General features: G+C 43.3%; 1 protein-coding gene across 4 annotated transcripts in view; it reads left to right on the forward strand.

Annotated features, from left to right (window-relative positions):
* The window catches only part of ODAD2 (outer dynein arm docking complex subunit 2), a 148,704-nt gene that overhangs the window by 56,184 nt on the left and 75,772 nt on the right, over positions 1-16,748 (forward strand). For all 4 annotated transcript variants that reach the window (XR_005453642.1, XM_038755483.1, XM_038755484.1 and 1 more), the window contains exons 13-15: positions 1,739-1,849; positions 3,506-3,660; positions 6,648-6,890. Coding sequence is in view for 3 of the 4 variants with exons in the window: in XM_038755483.1 (XP_038611411.1) it covers positions 1,739-1,849; positions 3,506-3,660; positions 6,648-6,890 (509 nt within the window). In the remaining variant the exon portion in view is untranslated. The remainder of the gene's footprint in view (positions 1-1,738; positions 1,850-3,505; positions 3,661-6,647; positions 6,891-16,748) is intronic.

Below are 16,748 nucleotides of genomic sequence, written 5' to 3' on the forward strand. Positions count from 1 at the left end.
GGATGACCTGAGACCAGATAAAAGATCCTGGGATCGTCATCAGTCGTATTTATTGAGCGCTTACTGTGTGCTGAGCACTGTACTAAGCGCTTGGGAAGTACAAGTTGGCAACATATAGAGACAGTCCCTACCCAACAGTGGGCTCACAGTCTAAAAGGGGGAGACAGAGAACAAAACCAAACATACTAACAAAATAAAATAAATAGAATAGATATGTACAAGTAAAATAGAGTAACAAATATGTACAAACATATATACATATATACAGGTGCTGTGGGGAAGGGAAGGAGGTAAGATGGGGGGGATGGAGAGGGGGACGAGGTGGAGAGGAAGGAAGGGACTCAGTCTGGGAAGGCCTCCTGGAGGATCCTCCAGGTGTCATGAAATCCTGTACCAGGAATTTAACATCGCTGTGACTGTTAAGTATAAAGTAAGCATTTTTCCTTGGAAGAAGTTAAAATAACCAGTGTTGCCTCCAAAGTGCACAAGGTTGCATAGTTGCACAGAAAGATCACAGGTGCCATGATTCAGAAATCCTGGAATGGGCAGCCAGGCAGATCAGAGGGAATATTGCTGACTGGAAGCTTTCAGGACTGAGTACTGTCATTGTAATTTGAAATTACAAAGCCCAGTCCTACAGCTTGTAGCAGTCCCAGAAGCGCAGGCTCTTCCAGAGCTGAAGTCCCTCTTCCCCACCTTCCCTTCCAGCTGCCCTCCACAATGAATTGTGAGTCAGCCCATGACAGCCAGACAAAGTGGTCAGAAAGTGCACAGTGTAAGTAGAGAGAAGATCAGTGAGAATATCATCAACAAGGCCATTATGGAACTTGCCTAAGCCCATTACCTCACCCCTCTACCTCTCCATTAGGGGCATTTCAGGCATCTCAGACACATCAGCAGAGGTCTACATTTCATCTTTTTGGGCTTGTTCTTGGTAGGTTTTTTTTTCCTTTCTCATTTTGTTTCTAATCTCTGAATTTTGCTGAATTTTTGTCAAGACCTCCAAGCTTACGTATAATGAACTACAGTGCCACACCCTGTAGTGCTTTGTGAATAGGGAAAGGATAAAACAGTGTCTACTATTGAAAGAACTCACACAGAGGTAATCTGTTCCATAATTCTGTTCAGACCACCTGCCCTGGCCATTTTACAACAGCATACTGTTAGATAAATGGGGATCAAGGAAGACAAAGTGGTTGGTTCAGTGCAACGCATCAGTTCTGCCAAAACCCTTAAGTTCATGTTTTGTTGGCAGTACAATATCTTCTTTTTCCCTCCCACCTCATATTTTAATCTCAACTCCAATGAAAGCAGACAGTGAAGAGATGGCAATGTCATCTGATGGGTGAACAGCCCTAGTGATGCCATACTTGATAGGACCATGGGTTAAAAGATAGTAAAGTAGACCATCCTTAGTGGCCCAGAAAGTCATTAAGTAATTGCTAATTCAGTAAACTAAATAATTTTGGCTTGAAAGAGAATGTTGGTCACCATTCATTACATTATTTAGCACGCATCGTGCAAAATGATGTTACTGGTAATGTCGCTGAAAAGCATTTTACTTTGGCATCATTGTGAAGTAAAATATCTGTGTTTTAGAGAAATAAATTCCAGTTAAGGAAATAATCGAAGCTAACTCAAAACAGGAAGTGATATGATGAAAATGCCACTGTTTGTTTTATGGCGGGAATATAGTGTACTACTGTACGTGTGAAAATTTGAAAATTTACATTCATAGGCAAGCTACAGACGTGCTATAAAATCAGAAAAGATGATTGAGAATCTTGTGAAAAACCTAAGTAGTGAAAATGAGGAGCTGCAGATGCTTTGTGCCCAAGCCATCTTTAAGGTAAACTCATTTAATAATAATAATGATGATGATGGTATTTTGTAAGTGCTTACTATGTTCCAGGCACTGTACCAAGCGCTGGGGTGGATACAAGCCAATCGGGTTGGACACAGCCCCTGTCCAGCATGAGGCTCACAGTCTTAATCCCCATTTTACAGATGCGGTAATTGAGGAACAGAGAAGTTAAGTGATTTGCCCAAGATCACACAGCAAAGTGGCGGAACCAGGATTAGAACTCATGACCTTCTGACTCCCATGCTCTATCTACTACGCCACACTGATTATATTCTTTTTGAATATTCCTTTTAAGCAGCATATCCTGATGTATGTGGTATAGTGCTACTACTAATAATACCATTAATGGTATTAAGGTGTTTACTATGTTCCATGCACTGTGCTAGATGGGGGGTAGATACAAGTTACAGAAAAGCAGTGGATTAGAACAGGGGCCTGGGAGACAGAAGAACCTGGGTTCTAATCCCAGCCCTGCCACTTGTGTGCTCTGTGACCCGAGGCAAGTCACTTAAATTCTCTGTGCCTTAGTTACCTCGTCTGTAAAATGGGGATTAACACTGTGAGCCCCATGTGGGGCATGGACTGTGTCCAGCCCATTATCCCATATTGAAGCATTTTTCTAAACAAGTACCAACAAAAAGAAAAAAGATAATCATATTAGTCCTTGTCTTCCATGGGAATCACAATCTTTAGGGGGAGTAAGAACAGGTATTTAATCCCCACTCTATTTATTTATTTATTTATTTTACTTGTACATGTCTATTCTGTTTATTTTATTTTGTTAGTCTGTTTGGTTTTGTTCTCTGTCTCCCACTTTTAGACTGTGAGCCCACTGTTGGGTAGGGGCTGTCTCTATATGTTGCCAACTTGTACTTCCCAAGCGCTTAGTACAGTGCTGTGCACACAGCAAGCGCTCAATAAATGCGATTGATGATGATGATGATGATTTTATAGAAGAGGGAAACTGAGGCACAGAGTTGTGATTTTAAAATGATGAGTTGTACTTCTCAAGCGCTTTGTACAGTGCTCTGCACACAGTAAGCGCTCAATAAATACGATTGATTGATTGATTCTATCAGGGAAGGAATCAGCAGCCCCATGAAGGAGTCAGAGACATCCCAACGACAAAGTGACTTTTAGGAATCCTGTGCTGAAAAGATGGACTAGAGGATGTCATTACTTGGCAAAATTTGTGGACCAGTTTTTGGCAACAGGAAAATAACATCTCTCAATCAATCTTTCTGGACCCTCGGTGTAGACCTAGATTTTGGTGGGGGGCAAGGGAGGGGTCGCTAACAGTATAGGACCTGAGATTAATTATTACCTTCCCAGTCCTGGGGAAGATGTTCACTGAACAACCCATCTGCTAGTTAGTCAGTCATTCAGTCAGTCATATTTATTGAGCACTTACAGTGTGCAGAGCACTGTACTAAACGTTTGGGAAAGTACACTACAACAGAGTTGGTAGATCCATTCCCTGTTGTTCTGGAGAGACTTGTACTAGTCTAGCTCAGTAAAAGGCAGCATATCAATAATAACTGTTTATCCTGTTGTTTTCGCCCTCACTTTTTGTGATCATTTGGGCCCAAAGGAAACACGGTATTCTATATAATAATCCATTAACCTGATTTTGTTCCGTAGTGTGCTGAAGATGAAGAAACTCGAGATTTAGTGAGACAACACGGAGGGCTCAAACCACTTGCAACCCTGTTGACTAACTCCAGCAATAAAGAACGGTTGGCAGCAGTAACGGGTGCAATATGGAAATGTTCAATCAGCAAAGAGAATGTGACAAAGTAAGGGTAAACCTTTTAATGCTGTGAAATGAAAGGCAGTCATTTAAAAGTATCCTGTAGTGTAACACTGTTTTGAAACAGGGCCAATTCTAAGAGGATTTCTTTATTTGAAAAGTCGTTTCTGAACCAACTAACCAACAAGAAATCCTCGGCCATGGAGAGATGCTTTTCGGAGCTTCTTATGTGCCGGGGGGATTCCTGTGGCCGAGATGCCTGGGCGTTTACAGCCCTCCCCACATTACAGCCGGGTTATGGTCCTCATAACTAAAACTGTATTGTGCATGACTGTAGTGGGGTATGTTGTCCCATAAACCTTCCTGAAAGTAGGTTCTGCTACAGAACCCCAACTTGATAGCTGAGCCCCTACACTGTAAGTGCCTCCCCACGGCCCAGTTGTGGAGCTGTGGGTTCCAGGGAAGAGGCCGCTAGCACCCCACTTCTAGAAACTTTCATGGGTGGATTATTGCCCGGATTATCTTTGTCCAGAAACGCTCTGGACATATTACTCCCCTCCTCAAAAACCTCCAATGGCTACCGATCAATCTGCGCATCAGGCAGAAACTCCTCACCCTGGGCTTCAAGGCTGTCCATCACCTCGCCCCCTCCTACCTCACCTCCCTTCTCTCCTTCTACTGCCCAGCCCGCACCCTCCGCTCCTCCACCACTAATCTCCTCACCGTACCTCGCTCTCGCCTGTCCCGCCATCGACCCCCGGCCCACGTCATCCCCCGGGCCTGGAATGCCCTCCCTCTGCCCATCCGCCAAGCTAGCTCTCTTCCTCCCTTCAAGGCCCTGCTGAGAGCTCACCTCCTCCAGGAGGCCTTCCCAGACTGAGCCCCTTCTTTCCTCTCCCCCTCGTCCCCCTCTCCATCCCCCCGTCTTACCTCCTTCCCTTCCCCACAGCACCTGTATATATGTATATATGGTTGTACATATTTATTACTCTATTTATTTTACTTGTACATTTCTATCCTACTTATTTTATTTTGTTGGTATGTTTGGTTCTGTTCTCTGTCTCCCCCTTTTAGACTGTGAGCCCACTGTTGGGTAGGGACTGTCTCTATGCGATGCCAATTTGTACTTCCCAAGTGCTTAGTACAGTGCTCTGCACATAGTAAGCGCTCAATAAATACGATTGATTGATTGATTGATTGATGGGTGGCAGGAAATGGCACTGAACCTCTAAGATCAGCATCAGTGGTATTTATTGTGCACTTTTGTTCTGTGCACTGTACTAAGCATTTGGAGGAGTACAATACAATGTTCCCTGCCTACAACAAGCTTACAGCCTAGAGTGAGAAGACAGGATGGAGCAGCGCTCAAGCTTCCCTGTCTCCCTCTCAGCATGGCTGAGTGTGGTCCACTGTCTAAGACGCCAGGCCTTTCAGCTCATCCTCTGGGGAGCCTGCCCTCAGTCCTCCCACCAGCGGTGGAACTGTGGGAGCTGTTCACCGGCAGTGTAGTTAATGCTCTGCTCCCCCGTCTGCTGTACCACTCTGCACCGCCTCCAGCTTCAGTTCACCCCACCTAAACGGGCCGCTCCAGCTGCCTGGGCTTGCAGGGCACAACAGTGAGTCCCATCGGGGACCGGTTCCTCACCGGAGCATCTCCGGCACCCAGCTTCAGGTCCTGCGGGGCAGGGTTACAGCTGAAGTCTCCAGTGGGGACCCAGGCCCTGACTTCTCCCTACCCACCCTGTGCCCAGCTTCTGGGTTAGGGAGTGATGCTAAGACTGGGATTTGACTCCCTTTGTTCCCATTCCTCTATTAATCTCATGCACCTTGGTGAGATCCTGGCATCCTCTACCTCCTACCTGTCTGCTCTCACCAGCCCTGCCTATCCCCACCCACCTCCCTGATTCTGTGCCATTACAGCCCAGCCCCTACCTGCCAACCTCCAGGAAAATGGGATGGGAGGGGAGGGGGATATCAGTGATCTCACAGCACCTAAAAAAACAAATGAAAAACAAGTAAACCTTGTGGCGCTGGTAAGACTTTTATTTCAGGGGACAGAGGATGAAATGAGGGGGCGAGCTTCACTGAAAAATGAAACTAATATGGGCACTGTGTACGTGCAGTATCGGCAGGGGAGTGGCAGGGACTCTGTGCATGAATGGTGGCCATTCATTCATTCAATCGTATTTATTGAGCGCTTACTGTGTGCAGGGCACTGTACTGAGCGCTTGGGAAGTACAAGTTGGCAACATATAGAGACGGTCCCTACCCAACAGTGGATGCCCGCTTCTGCAGCGTGCCACCTTGAGACAGCGGCTTGCTTACTCACCAGTGGCAGCTGCCTCTGCCGGCTTCAGACAGAGAGTAAGCTGAGAAAAAAAAGAGGTGAAGCAGCATAGCCTAGTGGAAAGAGCACAGGCCTGGGAATTAGAGGACCTGAGTTCTAATTCTGGCTCAACCAACTGTCTGCTGTGTGACTTTTGTGCGAGTCACTTAACTTGTCTGTGCCCCAGTTACCTCATGTGGGACATGGACTGTGTCCAAGCTCATTATTTTTTATCTACCCAAATGCTTACTATGGTGTCTGGAAGGTAGTAAGCACTTAACAAATACTGCTAAAAAAAATAAGTGAAGGCAACAGGGAAGCTGGTTAAATGACTGCTGAGGGTTTTTTTTTTTCATTTAGAGGAATGTGATACAGTTTATTTTAAAATCCATTGCACCTCACTTCTGTCTAGCAACTTCCTAGAAAGTGTTTTGTTCTCCATAGCTCCCTTTATATATTTGAGCTGAAATACGATGATGAGGTAAAATAATATAGAAATATAGTTATAATTCTAGGCTTTGTGATGAATGTTTAATATTTAAGTGACGGTATAGGTAAATAATTAATATTTGAATTACTAATTGAAAAGGAAATGTGTGAGGATTAGTATGGCATGACCCGTGTGAGAACACCAATCAAAAGTTTATAAAAATTAAAATACTCTGAACGTAATTTTGATCCATTTTTTTTTTCCTCCGACAATATAGGTTTCGGGAATACAAAGCCATAGAAACCTTGGTCGGACTCCTAACTGATCAACCAGAAGAAGTCCTTGTGAATGTGGTTGGAGCATTGGGAGAGTGTTGTCAAGAGCCAGCAAATCGGATTATTGTTCGAAGATGCGGTGGCATCCAGCCACTTGTGAATTTGCTCACTGGAACCAATCAAGCCCTTCTTGTGAATGTCACCAAGGCTGTAGGAGCTTGTGCAGCAGAGCCTGAAAATATGATGTAAGTGAAGCGGTTGGGTTTTTTAAAGATTTTACAAGAATACTAAAAAAGTAGGACTATAGTCTTGTGGTTATGACCAGAGGCTGGTTGGCCCTAACGCTAAATTCCAGTTCCCTCGACTTGCCCCCACACAGGGGCCAGTCAGTGCCCTCGAGGGGATTCAGAGCAGGGACTCCGTGAGACGGCACAAGCCCTGCTTTTCCGTGCTACTTTTTGGCTGGATCAGCTGGTCTTGGCCACTGCCGAGGCCCAGCCACTTGAGAGTTGCACGATCTCCGGTCCTTGCCCAGGGGCAGTAATACCTGTCTGGCTCATTGGGTGCCTGGGCAGTGGTGTTACCAGATTGCTAGCCTCCATCCCATCTCTGTTAGAGCACCGGGCCACCCAGGCTTGGGTGACCCAAGCAGGTGTCTCCTTCTCATGGGAGTCCCCGGAGGGGGAACCTACCCACACCTAGTCCTGGTGAGGAGCTACTTTGTCTTCCTGCCAGCACAGAACAAAAGATGGCATTGCCTCTGGCCTTTCTCCAGTTCCGAGGTGGGAGACAGAGAGTGCAGGTAAAACTAGCTACTATACCCCCAAAGCCATTAGCTTCTGTACCGTAAGGGATACCATGATGAAAATTAACCCTGCACTTGTGATTTCCCCTCCTTGGTCCTAACTCTATTGGAACCCAACAAAAATATGGTGCCTACGTATTTATAAAATGATATCAGCCAGTGTCCGTAATGTAACTTACGTTCATCCTGACACAAAACTGGTACCCCCTCCTCCCACTCATTTGAATTCTTGGAAGGAGAGGCCACAGAAAGCAGGGGCAGAGGCTGTGAGAGGCAGGGAAATCCAGAGGTTCTGAATGGAAAATGTCCTGTACCAGCTAAGACTGCAATAGCATTTCCTCAACTTCCTCAGAATTCTGTGTTGCTTAATTCACAAGTGAACATAATGACTGTGAAAGATGTCTCAATCAAATGTCTCACGTAGGGCAAAACTGGTACCTAATTCGACTTGATGCCTCAAGTGAAGTGGCAACTGAGAGGAGGAGGAGGAGAAGAGTTTGAAGACAGGAAGGATCTGGGAGTTATGGTTCTAGGTATTCTGGGGGCAGGATTTTGGTCCTGGGGCTACAGGTGCTGGGGCTATCTACCCAGAGGTGCCAAGGCTGACCCTCATCCAGCCTTGGCACAAATTAAGCCCTGTCCAGAACTCACTTTCCACACCGTATTTGGGATGTGATCGTTTCCCCCTGTCTGTGGAACTTGTTTCTTCATTAGGTTTTTGGGTAGATTGGAAAGTGAGAGAGATTTATTTTGTGCAGTGTACATGCTAATGCAATGATTACTTTCTTCATGAATAGGGGCCGTTGTTTTTGTGCTTTGGCTGTCACCCAGTGGCTAAAAGCTAGATAGTGCACAAGGGTAAACATGGCTTAGACAAGCAGTTAGCCTTGAGTTGTGAAAATTCACAATGAATGAAGCACTCCCTCCAAGAATTTCTAAATAAGAATGAGAAGGATCGAACTAATACACTTAAAAATTAGGCCACAGAACCAGCAACATAAATCAATCAGTAAATACAGGGTGGCATTATAAAACCTCAGGCCTACACCAACTCATAAAACTACTATTTCTGATCCTCAGTATGGATAACTTCTTACTGGACTGTGGTCATCTTTAGGACCAAAAATACCACATTATTGCTCAAATTTTATTCAAACAATTTCACCTTGTTTTTGAAAAGGAAAGAGTGGATGTTGTTCAGTAAGAAATTCAGGAAAGCCTGCCAAATTTGAAGGAAGAAGTTAAATCTTGAAATGCAGCCATCCAAAGTTTGTAATATTTGAAAAGATGTTGAAAGGTAAATTTTGGTTATGTAACGGTGCACATTTTCTTACCACAAATGGCCAAGGTTAACTAGTTGCTTCTAACCACCTAAAGAATATCCTTTGATCAATTTTAAGTAACATTCCATAAGTAAAGCTGCATCACTTATGGGTCTTAAAAGGAGCTGTCCTCTGGTGTTTGACAGAGACAACTCTACATTCCATTAGACCAGCACTTCTGAGACCGCTCCTCTCATTTTAGGACTTTTCCTTTAGACTGGGCATTCACATTCCCAGTGTTCATCCAGGGACAACCTCCTAAACACTTTCCCTCACACCTAAAATGGCTCTCTTCCATTCCTTCTCCTGAAATCTCACTCAGGACGTTTGTTCCTGGACTTCCCACTCCAAGAGATTTCCCATCCTTTCTTGGCGCATATTTTTCCTTAAGTCGGTCTTTGCTAACTCTGGGAAACCATCCCTCCTCCAGGGATCAGCAGAGCAAATTTCCCACTTTAGGAACTTCAGAAATTGCACTCTCAACATCTTTCTTGTTGAGTTATGTAAAACTAGTCTTGCTCTCTCTCCAAGGGGTACAAACCCAGCCCTGCTCCTCCCATACGATCACTGTCGTTCAGGAGCTCACAGTCTAATCAATCGATCATATTTATTGAGTGCTTGCTATGTGCAGAGCACTTGGGTGCTATGAATCAGAGAAGTCTTCCCAGGGGAGGTGCGATTTTTAGAAAGACTGTGAAGAGAGATATGACAGTTTGGAAGGAGAGGGAGTTCCAGGCTAGGGGAACAACATGAGCAAGGGGTCAGAAGCCAACGAGTCAAGGTGGCTTTAAGAGGAGCAAAAGTTTCAACTGGGATGTAATGGTAAAGAGAGCTGACAGGTTAAAGTGAATGAAACTGGGAGAGAGCCTCCGGCCAAAAGTAGCTTTAATGAGGCGGAGATGTTTGAAAAGCAGAGAAATGTGTGCCAAGTGTTGCATCAAGAAAATGGGTACAGCGGTGTGTGGTAGGGTCTTTAAGTAGGGAACGGATGGAGGCAAGGAGACCCATGAAGAGGCTGACCCAATAATCTTATCATGTGATAGGACAATAGTTTGGTAGCTGCTTGGGTAGAGAAGACAGGTTATGCTTTCCAATGTTCAGACATGAGTGATTTCTAATAGATCTGGCTTAATTTCTCAAACCCAAGGACTTTGCACATGTGTTATTTAGTACGGTCGTCTTTACCAAAGAGGTTGCGAATTAGCGACAGGTTGGAGGTGAAACGCTGCGCATTCCAAATGATCCTCTAAATATTCCGTACCTCTAGGGTAGCTCAAAGATTCACAGTTTTTTTCATCTGTAAAAAGAGTTGCATGTAAGATGGGGTAAAACCGTGTGCTGCATTTGATATTTGAAAAGGAACTCACTAGTAGAATAGTCAGAAGAACTTTATGTCAGTTTCCCTGTATGATGCTAAATATCTTCAACTATTTTATGTAATATTTCCCCTATGTAGTTAACTTATATTTATAAAATAATTTTTTTACAAGTGTCACATGGTCCACTGTTATGTGATCATGTAATGAAAGACCCTTTTATATTACATATGCACCAGGGTAGAATTAAAAGCTACCGTGGAATCTGTAATTCTAAATTTCCTGGGTTTTGTGGTTTAAACATAATTACGCTGCACTGACAGTGGAGGAGGAGGTGGCATTGAATTTGTTATTTTAAGAGAAAGGAAAAAAAAAACCCAAATCTGTGTTTAATGTGTGAGGTGGAATAGGCCAACCCTTCCTTGCTTCTCCATAGGTCACTCCGCCAGAGAGTCACTGTTTGATCTCTTAGTATTTGCACTGTTCTTTGGATTGAGTTCATGGAAGGGAAATACTTGGCTCCCATTTCCTTTTTAAGGTATTCATTTTTTCATCTTAATTTTATCCGAATCTACACATACATCGATCGACTAGACTTCCATATTCCCTTCTGCCTCATCTCCCTGCCTGCAGCCTCTTCCCTCTCCAGTGCCATCTTAAACACTGCTTCCTAGATCATTTTTCTAAACCATCCTTCTCACACATCTCTCCACTCTCCTAAAACCTCCGTCTCTCTCCACATCAACCAGGGACTCCTGACCATTGGCACTCCATCAGCTCTCTTAATCCATCAGCCAATCGTATTGAGCGTTTACTGTGTGCAGGGCACTGTACTAAGTGCTTGGGAGACTACAGTGTAACAGAGTTGGTCGACACTTTCCGTCCCCACAATGATCTTAGAGTCTAGAGGGGGAGACAGACGTTAGTATGAACAATTTACTATGTACAAAAGTGCTGTGGGGCTGAGTGAAGGGTGAATAAAGGGTGCAAATCTAAGTGTAAGGGTGGTGCAGAAAGAAGGGGGAGGAGAGCCCACTACCCCTCATCTTATACTCCTTTTTCCTCCCAAACTCACCTTCCCACTGTACCTAATTCTCAACTCATCTGCCTCAGACCTCTTCCTCAATCCCTGCCTCCTGCCTGGAACTCCCTTCCCCGTAAAATCTGCCAGACCACAGTTCTCCCCATCTTCAAAGCCAATCAGTCATTTATTGAGCACTTACTATGTGCAGAGGCACTGTACTGTTTGGGAAATCACAGTACGACCGAGTTGGTAGACATGATCTCTTCCCACAAAGAGCTGACAATCTGTAGCCGTAAGAGGAAAAAATAAAGGAATAAGAATGCAACAACAATTTAAAAGATGAAGACAGGGATAAATACAAAAATAAAATAAATAGTAATTGTAGTTGTAGCTATAGTAGAAATGGTATTGAATCCTTTTATCCTTTCCTGCCTTAACTCTGCCCTCTCCTCTGCCAGACAAAACTATTTCTCCTCCCTTATTGACACCCATGCCCATCATCTCCGTCGGCTCTTCTGTATATTTAACTCCCTTCTCAGGCCCCCTGTTCCTCCCCCTCGTCCTTCCCTCACCCCCAACGATCTGGCCTCCTACTTCATTAATAAAATTAAATCCATCAGGTCTGAGCTCCCCAAAGTCACTCTCCCACCCCCTTCTCCAGCCCCCTGGCTCTCAACCCTCTCTGCTACTCTCCCATCCTTCCCAGCAGTATCCTCACATGAGATCTCCTCCCTCCTCTCAAGTGCTACTCTGGCCACCTGTGCTTCTGACCCCATTCCCTTTAAGCGCTTAGTACAGTGCTCTGCACATAGCGCTCAATAAATACGATTGATTGATTCCCTGTTCAGAGACTGATGGCCGTTCAGATTGTTATAGAATTTATTCACCCCCCTCAACAAAAAAAGTTATTCATCCTTGTTTTACTAATTGTTTGTGTAATACTAGCATTTTCTTCAAAGCTAGGAAATGTTTTAGAGAGTCGATCACCAGTACCAAGTAAATGATATCAGCAGAAAAAAAAACCTTGAAAATGGATGTTCACATTTTTACCATTTGTTAGATCAGAATGCCGGACAGGGGTCTTCTCGGTGACCTACACTGGTTAGGGTGCAGATTACCAGCCCTCCCACATCAGGGCATTCAGAGAAAGCGAGGGAGCAAAAGAAGTTGGCCGCAATACAAATGGGAGCTCTGCAAAAGCCTTGGTGAGCCTTTGTGAGAGATAACAGAGCCCAGTATTGTGTGCTCAGGTAGGACCCAGCTTAGGGGTGCTTTGACTTTAGAGCTTACACATGGTAAAGGAGAAAGAGGATTTAAACTGTAATGTCACCAACTCTTATTCTAACCTATTTTCCTTTAAGCAAAGAGAATAACTCCCTGCATGCCCTTAAGTCCCACTGGGAGTAAAGCAGGAGTGAACCTTCCCCTAGCTGAGTCAGAGACTCAAAGACCAGGTTTGTATAGTCCCCTTATAAAGGCTTGATTCCTCCCCAGAAGTAGAAATAAATTCCACTCCTGGTAGTCGATGCGAACACTTTCCAAAAAGCCCCAGTGGCTACTGGTAAATGTAGGCAATCAGCCCCTTCGCCCATAAGGAGATGTAATTTCTTCTTTTCTTTCCCACAACTATTTTGCTAGCCTCCTTGGTTTGTTTTGAAAGCACACAGTCCTCATTACAGACTGCAATACAATGCCATCTAGCCATATAGAAACAAACGTGGTTCCCATAATTTTTGTTTCTACTCCAGATACGTTGGAAAAATGAGGAAAAGCAACCATTTCTCCAGATCTTTGAATAGCATAGACCTTTATGTTGCATCTTGAGAAAAGACCCATTGGGCATGAAAATTTAGGAGGATTGGAACTTTTTCTTAATTCAGTACATTGTATCTGAAGAGTTCTTGTTTTGTGATTGTGCAGGGTGGGTTTTGATGTTATTCTGCACAAACACTTGTACCACTTTAATTGGCCATAAATTGAATGATTTTTTTTTTCATTGAAGCCTTTGAACAGTTGGTTTGTATTTTATCACACATTTGTTCTCTTCATTCCAAAAGGTTGCTGATTCCTGCTTTATACCTTCAATCACACTCGTGTATATAGAGTCAATTCTACACCCTACTATTTATTCTGATTACTTGATTTAAATTGCTAGGACTGTCCTATTATAAGCTCTTTGTGGGTGAGGAACGTGTTTAATGTGTCTATTGCACTTTCCCCTGTGGGGGGTCCAAATACTACTAGTACTACTACTTATGCCTGTGTTGAACCAGGACTAGGGATGCAGCAGATGTCTGAAAGAGAAAACAAACTTTTGAATTTTAAATAGCAGCAACCACTTTTTTCAACCCTTAATTTTTAATTTTATTCCAAGTGAAATGAGTAGACAGATGGCTGTGTCAACTTGAAAACTAAGAAAATAAGAGAATAAAAGTAATCACTGCCTTTTAAATTCTCCAATAATCTGAAATGCCTGTTCAGAGACGGATGGCCATTCAGAATGTTATAGAATTTATTCACACACACACACCCCACCACTAAAAAAGTTATGCATCCTTGTTTTACTAATTTTTTGTTTAATACTAGCATTTTTCTTCAAAGCTAGGAAATGTTTTAGAGAGTCGATCAGTACAAAGTAACTTGTATTAACAGAAAAAGAACATTGAAAATGGATGTTCACATTTTCACCAATTTGTTAGATCAGAATGCTGGACAAGGGTCTTCTTGGTGACCTGCACTGGTTAAGGTGCAGATTAGCAGCCCTCCCACATTTGCTTTAGCTGTCAGTTGAGTATTATTCCTTTTCTTTCTCCAAACTGATAGCTTTATGACTACTTGAATTCCACTCTCCCAGTTGTTGCATCCAAAATTATTTTCAGATTTTGGCCTCTTGCAGAGCCGTACATGGAGATGCCATCATAATTTCTTTGAGGGTTCTTTTTGTTTGAGAAAGTTATTTTCTAATCATTCTTTTTCTTCCTGGAATGATCACACACAATTCTGGAATTCATTCCTTGTTCCATTTGTCCGGTTTTCCCTCTAAATTTCAAAATGCATAGATTTCACCTCCATTTTTTAAATACTGAGGATTAAGGGCCTTATCTTCTTTTTAGAGGACCAAATTTAATTTGAGCCATTGTCATATAATGCTATTGATCTTTACAGTGGGTAACAAATACTGTAAAAGTGTTCAAAAGCATGTAAAGCTGTGGTTTTGAAACAGACATGTTGACACTGCCAAAACTAAACCCCACAATCTCACCAGTGCACAAGATGTGGAGTCAGTATAACACTGTTTGTTGACATTCACATATGCGGTCTCAATTGGCAGGAGATTCATTCAGGCTTCTTAAAACCTGGCAGATGCTAATGTATGTTTTTTAAAAAATTAAGTGATATAACCAAACAGCTTGTCTCCATTTTTCGTTTATTTTAGCAATTGCTATTAGTAGATTTTTTAAATCAAATCAGCATGATATCGATTGATTCTGTGGTAATTAGAATGTGAAAAGTGTATTTCTATGCCTAGATGCTTTAATCTGGCCAGAGGACAGAATGATTACTAAAGTGAAGTTGGAGGTTCTTAAAATAAACAATATACTTTGGTCATTATGCCAATAAATTATTAAATGAATTCCAGATAAAATACTAATCAAAGTTGATACTGTAAGTAACAAAGGAATACACCCCGACACATAGTGGGGATTTTAATAATGCTGACATATAGTATATAGTTACAATGTTGTGTGGATAAGTTGAATATAGAAGTTATAGCAATCGTATTTATTGGGCTTGGGACAGTAATAATAATAATAATAATGGCATTTATTAAGCGCTTACTATGTGCAAGGCACTGTTCTAAGCGCTGGGGAGGTTACAAGGTGATCAAGTGGTCCCAAGGGGGCTCACAGTCTTAATCCCCATTTTACAGATGAGGTAACTGAGGCCCAGAGAAGTGAAGTGACTTGCCCAAAGTCACACAGCTGACAAGTGGCGGAGCCGGGATTTGAACCCACAACCTCTGACTCCAAAGTCCGTGCTCTTTCCATTGAGCCACGCTGCTTCCCCTGAGCCACGCTGCTTCCCAGTACAATATAACAACATTGGTAGACATGTTCCCTGCCTACAACAAGCTTACAGTGTATAGGGGGAGAGAGAAATTACCATAAAAAATGAATTATAGATGTGTACATAAGTGCAGTGGGAATGAGGGAGGAGTGAATACAGGGTGAAAATTCAAGTGCAAGGGTGATGCAAAGGGAGTGGGAGGAAAGAAAATGTAGGTCTAGTCAGGGAAGGCCACTTGGAAGAGATGTGCTTTTAATGCGGCCTTGAAGGTGGGGAGACTAATCATCCATCACATATGAAGAGGGAGGGCCCTCAGACGCTCCAGAGCTAAATTTTTTCTACTCACTGCCCTGGAAATCCTGCCTCCCCCTCCCTTTTTGTTGGTGGAGAGGTTATGTTGCCAATTTGTTCTTCCCAAGCGCTTAGTACAGTGCTCTGCACACAGTAAGCGCTCAATAAATACGATTGATGATGATGATGATGATGATGTGGGTCATGCTGGGTCATGAGTGACGGCCGAGAGGAGAGATTGCTAGAAAGAAAAGCTTGACAACGGCTGCTGTATAAAAATTCTCATCGGCTGCGTCACTGATACCTCGATCTCCTCTGTTCCTCAATCTTGTCTGTACCTCGATCTCGTCTTGTATCTCAATCTCATCTATCTCGCTGGCTACCTCTTGCTCATATCCTACCTTTGGCCGGGAACACCTTCCCTTTTCATAGCCTCCGTTGCACTGTACTCTCCCAAGCACTTACTACAAGTGATCTGCAGACAGTACTCAATAAATCCGATTGATTGATTGATTACAGACTATCACTTTCCTCTCCTACGTCTTGTATCTCAATCTCATCTATCTCGCTGGCTACCTCTTGCTCATATCCTACCTTTGGCCGGGAACACCTTCCCTTTTCATAGCCTCCGTTGCATTGTACTCTCCCAAGCACTTAATACGAGTGATCTGCAAAGAGTACTCAATAAATCCGATAGATTGATTGATTACAGACTATCACTCTCCTCTCCTACGTCTTGTATCTCAATCTCATCTATCTCGCTGGCTACCTCTTGCTCATATCCTACCTTTGGCCGGGAACACCTTCCCTTTTCATAGCCTCCATTGCATTGTACTCTCCCAAGCACTTAATACAAGTGATCTGCAGACAGTACTCAATAAATCTGATCGATTGATTGATTACAGACTATCACTCTCCTCTCCTACAAAGTCATATTAAAAGCACATAATCTCCAAGGGGTCTTCCCCAACTAAATCCTCATTTCCTCTTCTCCTATTCCCTTCTGGGTTGCCCTTGCACTTAGACTTGACCCCTTCATTTACTCCTCCCTCAGGCCCACAGCACTTATGTATATATCTGTAACTTATTTATTTATAGCAATGCCGGTATCCCCTTCTATACTTAAGCTCGTTGTGGTTAGGGAACATGTTTACCTACTCTGTTATGTTGTGCTCTCCAAGAGTTTAGTACAGTGCTCTGCACACAGTAAGCACTCAATAAATGATTGATTGCTTGATATTGAAGCTCATATTATTCCTTTCCCTTCCCTGAGACAG

This window comes from Tachyglossus aculeatus, chromosome 13 (assembly GCF_015852505.1).
Source record: "Tachyglossus aculeatus isolate mTacAcu1 chromosome 13, mTacAcu1.pri, whole genome shotgun sequence".
NCBI classification, from domain to species: Eukaryota; Metazoa; Chordata; class Mammalia; order Monotremata; family Tachyglossidae; genus Tachyglossus; species Tachyglossus aculeatus.